General features: G+C 43.0%; 1 protein-coding gene across 1 annotated transcript; it reads right to left on the reverse strand.

Annotated features, from left to right (window-relative positions):
• Nucleotides 1–13390: 13390 nt before the first annotated feature.
• On the reverse strand, nucleotides 13391–14726 carry LOC147991668 (strigolactones hydrolase CXE15-like). Its single transcript, XM_087525015.1, has one exon. It carries the CDS (start codon nucleotides 14633–14635, stop codon nucleotides 13565–13567), a length of 1071 nt encoding a protein of 356 aa, XP_087381141.1. The 5' UTR covers nucleotides 14636–14726; the 3' UTR covers nucleotides 13391–13564.
• Between the last annotated feature and the right edge of the window lie 1360 nt (nucleotides 14727–16086).

The following is a 16086-nucleotide window of genomic DNA, read 5'->3' on the forward strand; positions in this document are numbered from 1 at the left end:
ACGTGATGATTCCACCCAAGCCGTACCAAAGCGTACCCCCTCTTGATAGTACGGTGACTCCTACGAAACTAGTCCACCAACAAGAAACGAAAGAGCTACACCGTCTTGAAAAACACTTCGAGGGGAAAGAAATCGTCTCGAGCCAAAGGATGAATCTCTGAAATGCTCAAAGCACATGGTTAGTCTGCAAATATGTTGTCATCAATCACCAAAACTACATCGAGAGAGATATGCCTTAACAGCTGCGGCCCTGGAGGATCTGGTCCACGATCCAACCATCGCCACCGAGGACCATCTTGTCGGCTTCGTCGCCTACACCTCCCCCTTCCACACCCCGGCCTCCTCCAGGAGGGCCATGTCGATGTCCGATCCACCACTTGATCTCTCCGGCCGCACTCCGCCTTAGTGTAGCGACCACCTCGAGCCCGCCTATGCCAACAGGAAGCACCAGCATTTGACCTTCCCTCTCTGTCGATCTATTATGGCTACGCCCGGGGTCTCATTGGTGGCGGTGCTGGTGCTCTCACCTGGACGAAAATGGGATAAAGCAGAGGATGGAGAGAGATGCATTGGGGTAGAGGATGGAAGAGTCGCGTCGGGGGAGAAAATGCCTTTGCGTGGAGGTACACATTGAGCGGGCGTTTATAGAAGCTGATGTGTCTCTTTTAACTGCTCTAAGATCTATGCGAAAAGATCAACTACCACTACCACGTTTGTTTTAAGTCTCTAAAAACCTGACTTCGGATTTTTAGTGATTTCGTTTGTTTTGAGATTGACAGTTCGATGAGTTAATGTGGAAATATTAGGATCCCATGAGGCCATGACGGATTATACCACAATTTTGACCAGCTCAACTCACCCTATGGGTCAACAACACATTAGGGATACATATGGGACTGGGCATGTCCAAGTGAATTTGGTGTTATATGGATTGCATTTTAGGGAAGTTTTTCTACTTTCCAAAACGGGCATGCGATTATCCTAAAAAATGGCATGTGATTCTACTTGTGAACTTTAAAAAATGTCATTTGCAGTTAAAAAAGGAATAAAGAAATGTTGATTGTTGATTGTTTACCAACTCATTGTTTCCCTCACAGCGCATGAGGTCATGAGGAGTGGTGCAAAATCCTATTCGGTGCAACAAAAACTAGCAGAGTTGTCGCACGCTATTTGCACGACAATATTGGTACCAACTATTGACCAGCCGCCCAAAAAATATTCGGGTAATGTTGATTTTGTGAGCCTGTTGGATTAGAAATAGACGATTGGTTTGTCATCTCCATCCTCCTTGTTTTCACATGTTCATCTCCTTCTACGGATAACCAGATCACAACCTCCCTTATCGAGCCTACCTACCACCACTCCTCGGGTTACCACCTATCCGAGCCTTGCTGGTCGCACAATTGCCATCTCCAGAGGATAAAAATGAAACCCTTGCACCTGAAAACCTCCGACTCGCTTCCTCTTGAGCCTTCGCAGCAAGCCATGTCGTCATCTCACCTCGATGCACTACCCACGGTGTTGCCGTCTTTGAACTTCATGCTCCCATGAATCAATAGAACCCCGGCTATTAAGGACAATTCATAACTTTTCTATGTGAAAGGTATGTGATACGTCTCCAACGTATCTATAATTTTTGATTGCTCCATGCTATATTATCTACTGTTTTGGAAATTATTGGGCTTTATTATCCACTTCTATATTATTTTTGGGACTAACCTATTAACCGGAGGCCCAGCCCAGAATTGCTGTTTTTTGCCTGTTTTAGGGTTTCGAAGAAAAGGAATATCAAACGGAGTCCAAACGGAATGGAACTTTTGGGAACGTGATTTTCTCATCGAATACAACTCAAGAGACTTGGACCCTACAGCAAGCCACGTAACAGGAGGCCACGAGGTAGGGGGGCACGCCTACCCCCCCAGGCGCGCCCTCCACCCTCGTGGGCCCCCTGTTGCTCCACCGACGTACTTGTTCCTCCTATATATATCCACGTACCCCCAAACGATCAGAGACGGAGCCAAAACCCTAAGTCCACCGCTGTAACTTTCTGTATCCATGAGATCCCATCTTGGGGCCTGTTCTGGAGCTCCGCCGGAGGGGGCATCGATCACGGAGGGCTTCTACATCAACACCATAGCCCCTCCGATGAAGTGTGAGTAGTTTACCTCAGACCTACGGGTCCATAGTTAGTAGCTAGATGGCTTCTTCTCTCTTTTTGGATCTCAATACAATGTTCTCCCCCTCTCTTGTGGAGATCTATTCGATGTAATCTTCTTTTTGCGGTGTGTTTGTTGAGAACGATGAATTGTGGGTTTATGATCAAGTCTATCTATGAATAATATTTGAATCTTCTCTGAATTCTTTTATGTATGATTGGTTATCTTTGCAAGTCTCTTCGAATTATCAGTTTGGTTTGGCCTACTAGATTGATCTTTCTTGCAATGGGAGAAGTGCTTAGCTTTGGGTTCAATCTTGCAGTGTCCTTTCCCGGTGACAGTAAGGGCAGCAAGGGACGTATTGTATTGTTGCCATCGAGGATAACAAGATGGGGTTTTCTTCATATTGCATGAGTCTATCCCTCTACATCATGTCATCTTGCTTAAGGCGTTACTTTGTTTTTAACTTAATACTCTAGATGCATGCTGGATAGCGGTCGATGAGTGAAGTAATAGTAGTAGATGCAGGCAGGAGTCGGTCTACTTGTCTCGGATGTGATGCCTATATACATGATCATACCTAGATATTCTCATAACTATGCTCAATTCTGTCAATTGCTCAACAGTAATTTGTTCACCCACCGTAGAATTCTTATGCTCTCGAGAGAAGCCACTAGTGAAACCTATGGCCCCCGGGTCTATCTTTATCATATCAATCTCCTACTACTTAGTTATTTACTTTGCCATTTACTTTGTCTTTATTTTACTTTGCATCTTTATCATAAAAATACCAAAAATATTATCTTATCATATCTATCAGATCTCACACTCGTAAGTGGCCCTATAGGGATTGACAACCCCTATTTGCGTTGGTTGCGAGGATTTATTTGTTTTGTGCAGGTACGAGGGACTCGCGCATAGCCTCCTACTGGATTGATACCTTGGTTCTCAAAAACTAAGGGAAATACTTACGCTACTTTGCTGCATCATCCCTTCCTCTTCTGGGAAAACCAACGCAGTGCTAAAAGAGGTAGCAAGAAGGATTTCTGGCGCCGTTGCCGGGGAGGTCTACGCAAAAGTTAACATGCCAGGTACCCATCACATACCCTTATCTCCCGCATTACATTATTTGCCATTTGCCTCTCGTTTTCCTCTCCCCCACTTCACCCTTGTCGTTTTATTTGCCCTCTCTCTCTCTATCCTCCCTCTATTTGCCTCTTTTTACCCGCTTGCTTTTTGTTTGCTTGTGTGTTAGTTTGCTTGCTTGTCACGATGGCTCAAGATAATAGTAAATTGTGTGACTTCACCAACACCAACAACAATGATTTTATTAGCACTCCGATTGCTCCTCTTACCGATGTTGAATCTTGTGAAATTAATGCTGCTTTGCTGAATCTTGCTATGAAAGATCCGTTCTCCGGCCTTCCTAGTGAAGATGCTGCTACCCATCTAAATATCTTCGTTGATTTGTGTGACATGCAAAAGAAGAAAGATGTGGATAATGATATTGTTAAATCGAAGCTATTTCCTTTTTTGCTTAGAGATCGTGCTAAAGCTTGGTTTCGTCTTTGCCTAAAAATAGTATTGATTCATGGAACAAGTGCAAAGAAGCTTTTATCTCTAAGTATTTTCCTCCTGCTAAGATCATCTCTCTTAGAAACGATATTATGAACTTTAAGCAACTTGATCATGAACATGTTGCACAAGCCTGGGAGAGAATGAAATTAATGATACGTAATTGCCCTACTCATGGTTTAAATTTATGGATGATTATACAAAAATTTTATGCCGGATTGAATTTTGCTTCTAGAAATCTTTTAGATTCGGCCACGAAGGCACTTTTATGGAAATCACCTTAGGAGAAGCTACTAAACTCCTAGATAGTATTATGGTTAATTATTCTCAATGGCACACTGAAAGATCTACTAATAAAAAGATGCATGCGATAGAAGAAATTAATGTTTTGAGTGGAAAGATGGATGAACTTATGAAATTATTTGCTAATAAGAGTGTTTCTTCTGATCCTAATTATATGCCCTTGTCTACTTTGATTGAGAATAATAATGAATCTATGGATGTGAATTTTGTTGGTAGGAACAATTTTGCTAATAACGCGTATAGATGAAAATTAAACCCTAGGCCTTATCCTAGTAATCCCTCTAATAATTATGGTAATTCCTACAACAATTATTATGGAAATTATAATAAGATGCCCTTTGATTTTGAATCTAATATTAAAGAATTTATTACTTCGCAAGAGAATTTTAATGCTATGATTGAAGAAAAATTGCTTAAGATTGATGATTTGGCTAGGAACGTTGATAGAATTGCTCTTGATGTTGATTCTTTGAAACTTAGATCTATTCCACCTAAGCATGATATCAATGAGTCTCTCAAAGCCATGAGAATTTCCATTGATGAGTGCAAAGAAAGAACCGCTAGGATGCGTGCTAAGAAAGATGCCTTTATAAAAGCGTGTTCTTCTAGTTCCTATGAAAATAATGATGAAGATCTAAAAGTTATTGATGTGTCCCCTATTAAATCTTTGTTTTGCAATATGAATCTTGATAATGATGGGACTGAATATTATCAACCTTTACCTAGAAGGCGTTCCAAGAATCCTGAATCTTTTGATCTTGATGCTAAATTTGATAAAAGTGGGATTGAAGAAATAAAACCCTAGATGTTGCTAAACCCACTATTATGGATTTCAAGGAATTTAACTATTAAAATTGCTCTTTGATTTATTGTATTTCCTTGTTGCAATCCGTGCTAAATTCTCCTCACACTTATAGTCAAAATAAAGCGTTTACTAAACATATCGTTGATGCCTTGATGCAATCTTATTAAGAAAAACTTGAATTGGAAGTTTCTATCCCTAGAAAAATTTATGATGAGTGGGAACCAACTATTAAAATTAAAATTAAAGATCATGAATGCTATGCTTTATGTGATTTGGGTGCTAGTGTTTCCACGATTCCAAAGACTTTGTGTGATTTGTTAGGTTTCCGTGATTTTGATGATTGCTCTCTAAACTTGCACCTTGCGGATTCCACTATTAAGAAACCTATGGGAAGAATTAATGATGTTCTTATTGTTGCAAATAGGAATTATGTGCCCTTAGATTTTATCGTTCTTGACATAGATTGCAATCCTTCATGTCCTATTATTCTTGGTAGACCTTTCCTTAGAACGATTGGTGCAATTATTGATATGAAGGAAGGAAGTATTAGATTCCAATTTCCATTAAGGAAAGGCATGGAACACTTTCCTAGAAAGAAAATTAAATTACCTTATGAATCTATTATGAGAGCCACTTACGGATTGCCTACCAAAGATGGCAATACCTAGATCTATTCTTGCTTGTTATGCCTAACTAGGGGCGTTAAACGATAGCGCTTGTTGGGAGGCAACCCAATTTTATTTTTATTCTTTGACTTTTGCTCCTATTTAGTAATAAATAAATTATCTAGCCTCTGTTTTGGTTGAGTTTTTTGTGTTTAATTAGTGTTTATTCCAAGTAGAACCGTTGGGAAGACTTGGGGGAAGTCTTGTTGAACTTGATGTAAAAAACAGAAACTTTAGCGCTCACAAGAACTGCTGTCATTTTTATTTGGAAAGTTATATTTAGTTAATTATTTTTGAAGATGATTAATAGATAAATTCCTCACGTCCAGCAATTTATTTTAGAATTTTTGGGGTTCCAGATCTTGCGCTAGCTACAGATTACTAAAGACTGTTCTGTTTTTCACAGATTCTGTTTTTCGTGTGTTGTTTACTTATTTTGATGAATCTATGGCTAGTAAAATAGTTTATAAAACATAGAGAAGTTCGAATGCAGTAGGCATAACACCCATATAAATAAAGAATGAGTTCATTACAGTACCTTGAAGTGGTCTTTTGTTTTCTTTCGCTAACGGAGCTCACGAGATTTTCTACTTTAAGTTTTGTGTTGTGAAGTTTTCAAGTTTTGGGTAAAGATTTGATGGATTATGGAACAAGGAGTGGCAAGAGCCTAAGCTTGGGGATGCCCATGGCACCCCCAAGATAATCTAAGGACACCTAAAAGCCAAAGATTGGGGATGCCCCGGAAGGCATCCCCTCTTTCGTCTACTTCTATCGGTAACTTTACTTGGAGCTATATTTTTATTCACCACATGATATGTGTTTTGCTTGGAGCGTCTTGTATTATTTGAGTCTTTGCTTGTTAGTTTACCACAATCATACTTGCTGTACACACCTTTTGAGAGAGCCATACATGATTTGGAATTTGTTAGAATAGTCTATGTGCTTCGCTTATATCTTTTGAGTTATATAATTTTGCTCTAGTGCTTCACTTATATCTTTTAGAGCACGGTGGTGGATTTGTTTTATAGAAACTGTTGATCTCTCATGCTTTACTTAGATTATTTTGAGAGTCTTAATAGCATGGTAATTTGCTTAAAATCCTAATATACTTGGTATGCAAGATTAATAATAAAACTTTCTTATAAGTGTGTTGAATACTAAGAGAAGTTTGATGCTTGATGATTGTTTTGAGACATGGAGGTAATAATATCAAAGTCGTGCTAGTTGAGTAGTTGTGAAATTGAGAAATACTTTTGTTGAGGTTTGCAAGTCCCGTAGCATGCACGTATGGCAAACGTCATGCAACAAATTTGAAACATGAGGTGTTATTTGATTGTCTTCCTTATGAGTGGCGGTCGGGGACGAGCGATGGTCTTTTCCTACCAATCTATCCCACTAGGAGCATGCGCGTAGTACCGAGGTTTTTGATGACTTGTAGATTTTTGCAATAAGTATGTGAGTTCTTTATGACTAATGTTGAGTCCATGGATTATACGCAGTCTCACCCTTCCATCCTTGCTAGCCTCTTCGGTATCGTGCATTGCCCTTTCTCACATTGAGAGTTGGCGCAAACTTTGCCGGTGCATCCAACCCCCGTGATATGATACGCTCTTTCATACATAAACCTCTTTATATCTTCCTCAAAACAGCCACCATACCTACCGATTATGGCATTTCCATAGCCATTCCGAGATATATTGTCATGCAACTTTCCATCATTCCGTTCATCATGACACATTCATCATTGTCATATTGCTTAGCATGGTCATGTAGTTGACATAGTATTTGTGGCAAAGCCACCGTTCATAATTCTTTCATACATGTCACTCTTGGTCCATTGCATATCCCGGTACACCGCCGGAGGCATTCATATAGAGTCATATTTGTTCTAGTATCGAGTTGTAATCATTGAGTTGTAAATAAATAGAAGTGTGATGATCATCATTTGCTAGAGCATTGCCCCAAGTGAGGTATAAATAAAAAAAGAGAGAAAAAGGCCATAAAAAAGAAGGCCCCCAAAAAAGAGAAAGGCCATTAAAAAAAGAGAAAAGGCCCAAAAAGAAAAAAATGAGAGAAAAAGAGAGAAGGGACAATGTTACTATCCTTTGCCACACTTGTGCTTCAAAGTAGCACCATGATCTTCATAGTAGAGAGTCTCTCATGTTATCACTTTCATATACTAGTGGAATTTTTTTTATTATAGAACTTGGCTTGTATATTCCAACAATGGGCCTCCTCAAGTGCCCTAGGTCTTCGTGAGCAAGCAAGTTGGATGCACACCCACTAGTTTCTTTTGTTGAGCTTTCATACATTTATAGCTCTAGTGCATCCGTTGCATGGCAATCCCTACTCTTTGCATTAACATCAATCGGTGGGCATCTCCATAGCCCATTGATTAACCTCGTTGATGTGAGACTTTCTCCTTTTTTGTCTTCTCCACATAACCCCCCTCATTATATTCTATGCCACGTATAGTGCTATGTCCATGGCTCGCGCTCATATATTGCGTGAAAGTTTATAGGTTTGAGATTACTAAAGTATGAAACAATTGCTTGGCTTGTCATCAGGGTTGTGCATGATGATAGCATTCTTGTGTGACGAAAATGAAACATGACTACACCATATGATTTTGTGGGGATGAACTTTCTTTGGCCATGTTATTTTGAGAAGACATAATTGCTTAGTTAGTATGCTTGAAGTATTATCATTTTTTTGTCAATATGAACTTTTGTCTTGAATCTTTCGGATCTGAATATTCATACCACAATTAAGAAGAATTACATTAAAATTATGCCAAGTAGCACCCCGCATCAAAAATTCTGTTTTTATCATTTACCTACTCGAGGACGAGCAGGAATTAAGCTTGGGGATGCTTGATACGTCTCCAACGTATCTATAATTTTTGATTGCTCCATGCTATATTATCTACTGTTTTGGACATTATTGGGCTTTATTATCCACTTTTATATTATTTTTGAGACTAACCTATTAACCGGAGGCCCAGCCCAGAATTGCTGTTTTTTGCCTGTTTTAGGGTTTCGAAGAAAAGGAATATCAAACGGAGTCCAAACAGAATGATACCTTCGGGAACGTGATTTTCTCATCGAATACAACTCAGGAGACTTGGACCCTACGTCAAGCCACGTAACAGGAGGCCACGAGGTAGGGGGCGCGCCTACCCCCCCCCCCCCCCCCCGGTGCGCCCTCCATCCTCGTGGGCCCCCTGTTACTCCACCGACGTATTTCTTCCTCCTATATATATCCACGTACCCCCCAAACGATCAGAGACGGAGCCAAAACCCTAATTCCACCGCCATAACTTTCTGTATCCATGAGATCCCATCTTGGGGCCTGTTCCGGAGCTCCGCCGGAGGGGGCATCTATCACGGAGGGCTTCTACATCAACACCATAGCCCCTCCGATGAAGTGTGAGTAGTTTACCTCAGACCTACGGGTCCATAGTTAGTAGCTAGATGGCTTCTTCTCTCTTTTTGAATCTCAATTCAATGTTCTCCCCTCTCTTGTGGAGATCTATTCGATGTAATCTTCTTTTTGCAGTGTGTTTGTTGAGATCGATGAATTGTTGGTTTATGATCAAGTCTATCTATGAATAATATTTGAATCTTCTCTGAATTCTTTTATGTATGATTGGTTATCTTTGCAAGTCTCTTCGAATTATCAGTTTGGTTTGGCCTACTAGATTGATCTTTCTTGCAATGGGAGAAGTGCTTAGCTTTGGGTTCAATCTTGCGGTGTCCTTTCCCGGTGACAGTAAGGGCAGCAAGACACGTATTGTATTGTTGCCATCGAGGATAACAAGATGGAGTTTTCTTCATATTGCATGAGTCTATCCCTCTACATCATGTCATCTTTCTTAAGGCGTTACTCTGTTTTTAACTTAATACTCTAGATGCATGCTGGATAGCGGTCGATGAGTGGAGTAATAGTAGTAGATGCAGGCAGGAGTCGGTCTACTTGTCTCGGACGTGATGCCTATATACATGATCATACCTAGATATTCTCATAACTATGCTCAATTATGTCAATTGCTCAACAGTAATTTGTTCACCCACCGTAGAATTCTTATGCTCTCGAGAGAAGCCACTAGTGAAACCTATGGCCCCCGGGTCTATCTTTATCATATCAATCTCCTACTACTTAGTTATTTACTTTGCATCTTTATCATAAAAATACCAAAAATATTATCTTATCATATCTATCAGATCTCACTCTCGTAAGTGGCCCTATAGGGATTGACAACCCCTATTTGCGTTGGTTGCGAGGATTTATTTGTTTTGTGCAGGTACGAGGGACTCGCGCGTAGCCTCCTACTGGATTGATACCTTGGTTCTCAAAAACTGAGGGGAATACTTACGCTACTTTGCTGCATCATCCCTTCCTCTTCGGGGAAAACCAACGTAGTGCTAAAAGAGGTAGCAGTATGACACCACACAGTGCTAGTTTAGGCCGGGTCAAAATCTAACGTACCGAATCAAGATATGTTCGAACAGACTTACATGCACCGACTAATAAGTTAATCAAAGACAAGGAAAGTTCAGGTCGGGTCTTAGGTTCGGCCAAACAAGATGAAGGCGGCCGTAAAAACTGATGTTGCTTCAATCCCGTCGACGCCCGCGGCTGTTGCTGCTTCCGATGGCGTGCCTCCTCCCCCAACACCTCAGGCTGGTTGTAATGAGGAGTATCATATACTAGTATCATGCATATGATACTAGTGTATGATACTACTTCCGTAATACATAGTATCATAAGTTAGTATCTTAAATTGCCTTATTAATTGTCATGCATGACACAAAGTAGTACATTAATATGATACGATATCATCATATGATACCACACCCTCTCTTTCTTCATTTAATTATGCGCCACATCATCCAAGAAGTCTAGTTGGCATGCATGATACCGCTTATGATACTCCCATTACGACCGGCCTCATGCCCGGCCGCCAGCCATGTAGGAGGAGCCATTGACGCGTGCCGCCACCGTCTCCAACATGCTCGACGAAATGTACCAAAGGTAAAAAATCTTCTTTTTTGATTGTTCTTTTTTCATGCTCATCAATTTGTCATCTGGATATGAGTAGCGATAGATGTTGGCTAGACAGTGGCTTCAGACTTACTACTGTATTTCTTTATAAGGTCTTTTGTGAATAATTAATAAAGTGACTGCATGCATCGCCCAGATGCAGATGCCGGGGGTATCCCTCCTTTTCTAAAAGAAATGAGAGTGACACCAAATTTCATGTTCCCAAGTTAACGATAAAAATATTTCTCTTCTATAAAAGATGTGACTATAAGATATTTCCCTTTTATGGTATGCATTGCTAAAAACAATTTTATTACGTTGTGTCCGAACCACCCACTGTACCGATTACGGAAGTAAGAACAACTTTCATCAAAGCTTTACATACAAAATAAACTTTGCAAGGACACTATGTTTGTTGTTCTTTTGAAATATTTGTAAGGGAACTTTGTATTCATGAATTAAATTTTGCACGTGATGTGCACGTACCCACATACTAGTATGCATAGAATGCGAGATAGTGTGTATGTGCATTTCTAGTGTTGATGATGAAACATTCATGTGCGTGTCAAATGTTGTGACCAAATATTTTGTCTCTCAAGATTTTCCATCACAAGAATATGATGTGCCATTTGATGATGAGAACCTTGACATGGAAGAGGAGGGTTTGTTGAGAATGTGAAGGGAAGAACCGCAAACTATTCCAACGCCGAAGATATGTTGATTTGTACCGCTTGGAAGCTAGCCTCTCTTGATGCATCCGTTGGAACTAACCAATCGACGACCACATATTAGAACTGCATCAAAGAATTCGTTGATGAACAGAACACAAGTGGTCATTATCGATCGAGGGAATCTATTCGGCACCAATAGTCCACTATCAACACCGAATGCCAAAAATGGGTGGGTTATTTGATCAATGTTGAGCGCATGATCCCAAGTGGTTGCGATGGAAAAGCCATGGTAATTGGTTGCTACTTTCAAATTCTTTTTCATAAACCCAAGTGGTTTCATATGTTCCTAATTAATGAAGTTTCTTTATTGTTATGTAGTTCATGCTTGCTCAAGGTTTGTTCCAAGAAAGAGGGAAGAACTGGGACAAGAAGAAGAGGAAAGGAAAACCGTTCTCTTTCCAACATTGCTAGAAAGAGCTCAAGGATGAGGAGAACTGGAAAAACTAGGAAGCTTTTGAACTTCCGTGGAGGAAGAACTTGGATGTCGATCGTGACCACGAAGATGATGATGGTGGTGGTAGTGAGGAGGTGAGAAGGAACCTCACTCCTCATTCGGTTGCCAAAGCATATAGGCCTGGTGGGAATAAAAAAGCAAAGGGGTTAAAGTTTGGAGACAATGATCTTAAAGAAGGATTTGAAGCCATCCTCATTGCGAGAAAAGAGTATGCTGAAGAAAAAAAGGCTTTTGAAATTGAAAGAAATGGAGGAGAGGGCGGAGGCCGGGAGGCGAAAGGCGGCGATCGAGGAGAAGAGGACAGTGACCAAGGAGCGGCTGGTGGCGGCCGAGGAGAGGAAGTTGGTGGCCGAAGAGGTTAAGGTAGTGGAGGACAAAGAAAAAAATGTTCGTTGACACAAGTGGCCTCAAAGCAAAGCAAAAAAGTTTTTATGGAGCTTTGTCACGACGAAAATGATCGCGAAAAAGACCATGATCATGAGGAACTTGATGGGTGGCCTCGGAGGAGGAATGGGTGGCATGGGAGGAGCAATGGGTAGCTTCGTAGGAGGAACGAGTAGCATGGGGGAGGAATGGGCAGCTATATGGACATGATGGGAGGTGGCTTTGATAAGACAATGGGTGGCACGGGAGGTGGCTTCGGTGGCATGATGGGCGGAGTAGGAGGTGGCTATGGTGGTATCATGATGGCATGAGAGGTGGCATTGGAGGTGGCTTCGGTGGAGGTGACGACATGGATAGATCACAAGCAGATGTTCACAATGCGCCAAGTGACAACGGTGTGAAAGAAGGAAATGATGATCTTCAAGCTACTGTTCACAACGTGCCAAGTGACAACAAAGAAGATGCTAGTTGAGAGGTCGTGTTTGTTTTTATGTTTATGTGCACTTTTATTTGTTGGATCATGAACTATGTTTGCTATGATGCACTATAAGACCATTATTTTGCTATTTTGATATTGAATTTGACATATTGTTCATTATGTGTGTGATGATTTGCAAAATTTGGGATGCTTTTGATTCGAATATGTGCTGCTATTGGCTGTTGTTGTGTGACATAACTATTTTTTTACATCATCTATTGAAACGGCTGCCCTACTTTACGTCATTTGTTAGAGTTTGATGTTTTTGATGATGAAAAAAAACTTTTCAGATGCATATTTTTATCCAATCACTTGTAGATGATGTAAAATACACATCTGTTGGGAGATGCTGTTAGAAGAAATTATTTTATGAATTTTATACAATATGTTGAGTTGCACAACAGTGACTGAATTTTGCATAATCAATATTGCAAACAATTCCCCTGATTACGAGTGGTTATTAGAGCATGTTTGGTTCAAATAAGTCACCTGACTTATAAGTCAGGTGACTTAAAACCAGTGACTTATAAGTCACGCCTGTTTGGTTGCCACCTGACTTATAAGTCACCTGAGCACATCTTCCCACCTTATTTTTTATGTAAAGGTAATGGGACCCATGCAAAAAGGGATAACTTATAAGTTTTAAGTTGGGGTGGAACAACTTATGACTTATAAGTTGGGGTGATTTATAAGTTGGGTCCGTTTGGCAAAATAAGTCATCTTTTGCATTTTTCGACTTATAAGTTGATGACTTATTTAAAACCAAATAGGGCCTTACAGTGACATGAAACAATACTGACCACGAATGCTGCTGCAGATGGCGTGATAACCAAAGACTTTGGACGCATACACTGATAACAGACGAGGCGGCCGGATACAATCCAGAAGCCATCACGTATATATGGTCGATCGACAATGGCAGACACACCTGTGGGATACCATATGCACGTGTGTGATACAATATGCTTTTTTAGTGGCGGGCAACGAAGCTCTTGATGGCATCGATGAGCTCCTGGGCTCGCTCCCCGGTGGTGGGGTCCATGTCGACGGCGAACTTGTTGAGGTAGAAGGAGTGGCTCATGCCGCGGTTGATGAGCACCTCCACCTCCTTGCCGGCGGCGCGCAGTGCTTCGCAGTACTCGAGGTTGGTGTCGCGGATGAGGTCCTTCTCCGCGACGGCCACCAGCATCGGCGGCAGAGAGACGGACTCCAGCGGCGGCGCGTTCGGGCCCATCGGGCACGTGTACGGGTGGTCCTTGGTGGCGCCCTTGGGCAGCGCCATGGCCAGGAACTTGTCCAGCATGTCCAGCGTGAAGAACACCGACTCCGGCGTGTCCTGCAGCTCCGACTTGCTCCGCGTGGCGCGCACGAACCCCGGGTGGATCGGGACGCCGCCGGCGACGCGGAGGGGCGCCCAGGCGTCCGCGTCGTCCTCGCCGACGCGCGCGGCCACGAGGTGGACGAGGTTGCCACCGGAGCTGTCTCCGACGAGGAACACGCGGGATATGTCCGCGGCCTCGCGGAGGAGCTCGGCCGCGGGGTCGTCGAGAGAGCCTTCGTCGGACATGGCGATGGACCGCAGCCGGCGGAGCACGTCGACGCCTGTGTCGAGCTGGGCGGGCATGCGGTGCTCTGGGGCTAAGGGTAGCTCGGCGGTGACGACCACGGCGGGGACGGCACAGGCTAGGCGCGCGTAGAAGTGGTGGTACAGGACCCAGGACGGGTGGGAGATGCAGAAGCCGCCGCCGTGGAGCTGCACGATGACGGGGAGGCGGGCGACGCTGCCGGCGTCGACCTCGGGGAGGTACACCCGGAGGTTGGGCTCCCCGGCGAGGTCGTGGAGCGTGTGGCCGTCGCGGGGCACGGCGTAGGGCTGCACCGGCTGCATGAGCGGCAGCGCCTCGGGCGGGCCCGTCCAGGTGCGGTCGATGCTGCCGTCGTCCATGACGCGCAGCCAGCCGGACACCTCGTCCACCACCTTGCGGCCGCTCGGCGGCGCCACGGCGGTCGCCTGGTGCTGCGATGCGGCGGCGGGGGCCATCGGTTATGTTACACGCTCTACGGTGCGGGTCGCGCGTCGTGTGTAGAGTACGGTGTGAGAGTACCGTGTGATGGTTTGGTGGTGGCAACAGGGGAGGGGAGGTGGAGTTTTATAGGCGGAGCAGGGGGGGCGATGGTTAAGGTGGTCGCGTCGCGGTTTGCCGTTGAATTTTTTGGAGGGAAATTTCGCGGCGGGTGGCAGGGAATTTGATCGGAATTGTTGTGGCGGCAGTGCAGTTGGTGCTGGTAAAAAGGCAGTAGGTCGTGTGTCGTGTGGACTTGTGTGAAGCGCGTTGGCCGCGACCGAGATATGATGTCGACGTGTTAGTTGCGAGACACGGGAGGGGGTCCTTCCAAGAAAAACATTTTAAGTCGTTTGCTTATGATTTTATGAAGGTCGTTCTCATGTTGTAAACACGCAGTACCAAAGTCTGAAGTCCCGAACTAGGGGTTGGAGACCGTGCCGTGGACTGGACTACTACACCTGGGTCAGTCACAGATCGGGGTCGGGGAATCACTTGTTTCTCACTACCAACAGCAGAATATATACTAGTAGAATATATTAAAGTAAGACAAAATTTCTCTGGCCTCTGTGTCTTGACACATCAGGTGGGAACGAATTAAATCGTCCCGGGCATTTTACGTGGGGCTGGCCAGCCCAGCCGCGCACGGGCACGGCGGCATGGGTCGGACTCGCACGGAACATGATTTAACTGGGGATACACACTGCAAGTTGATGTGCCATGTCACCATCAGCTATATTTCTGCGTGCTTCACGAGTAAAGGCGTCCTGAACCGATGAGGCTGATTGGCAGACATATCATGGCTGCAGCCTGCAGGTGAGACATGTCGCGTAAGGATAATTTTTGCATGCTTCACGGGTACAGACGCGCCCTGGATAGATAGCTGATTGATGGGCATACAAGTGGTTCTACTCCTCTGAATCACCGACTTTATTCTGTCCAAGCACTATAGCTACCCCCTTAATCAAATCTATTTGAGACCACATTTCATGACTTGTTCAAGTGGGATCATCTATTTCTAAATTAACTATTTTTAGATTTGATAGTTATAGGCTGAAACATCATGATTTCAGTGATACTGTTAAGCAAATCTGAAAAAAAAATACTTCAAGGCTCTCAACAAAGGTTCAGAAAATGGTGCAAAAACATTTCCAATCTGTCTGTTGCTATTCAAGCCACAAACACAGGGGGAGAGAATTTGTGGCACGCAAGTGCGGGGGCACTCACGTCCCAAGTGCTAGCTTTTTATTTTGTCTTTCGATTTTAAAAGTTGTATATCTTTTAAACGAAAATTTAAATTAAGTTTTGCTTTCATATTCGTGTTCTCGTGACCAGCTCTTTCAAATAAAATCCATTTTGAATATATTTGGACGACTTTTGAAAAAATATGTTAAGTTTCACTGCTTGAAACTTAGTACGAGTGATCGAT

This window comes from Triticum urartu, chromosome 1A (assembly GCF_056163025.1).
Source record: "Triticum urartu cultivar PI428250 chromosome 1A, HENAU_Tu73, whole genome shotgun sequence".
In the NCBI taxonomy this organism is placed as follows: Eukaryota; Viridiplantae; Streptophyta; class Magnoliopsida; order Poales; family Poaceae; genus Triticum; species Triticum urartu.

What these genes read in the sequence shown, in the direction of transcription:
- LOC147991668 (XM_087525015.1), bottom strand. Translation starts at nt 14,635, where the DNA reads ATGGCCCCCGCCGCCGCATCGCAGCACCAGGCGACCGCCGTGGCGCCG.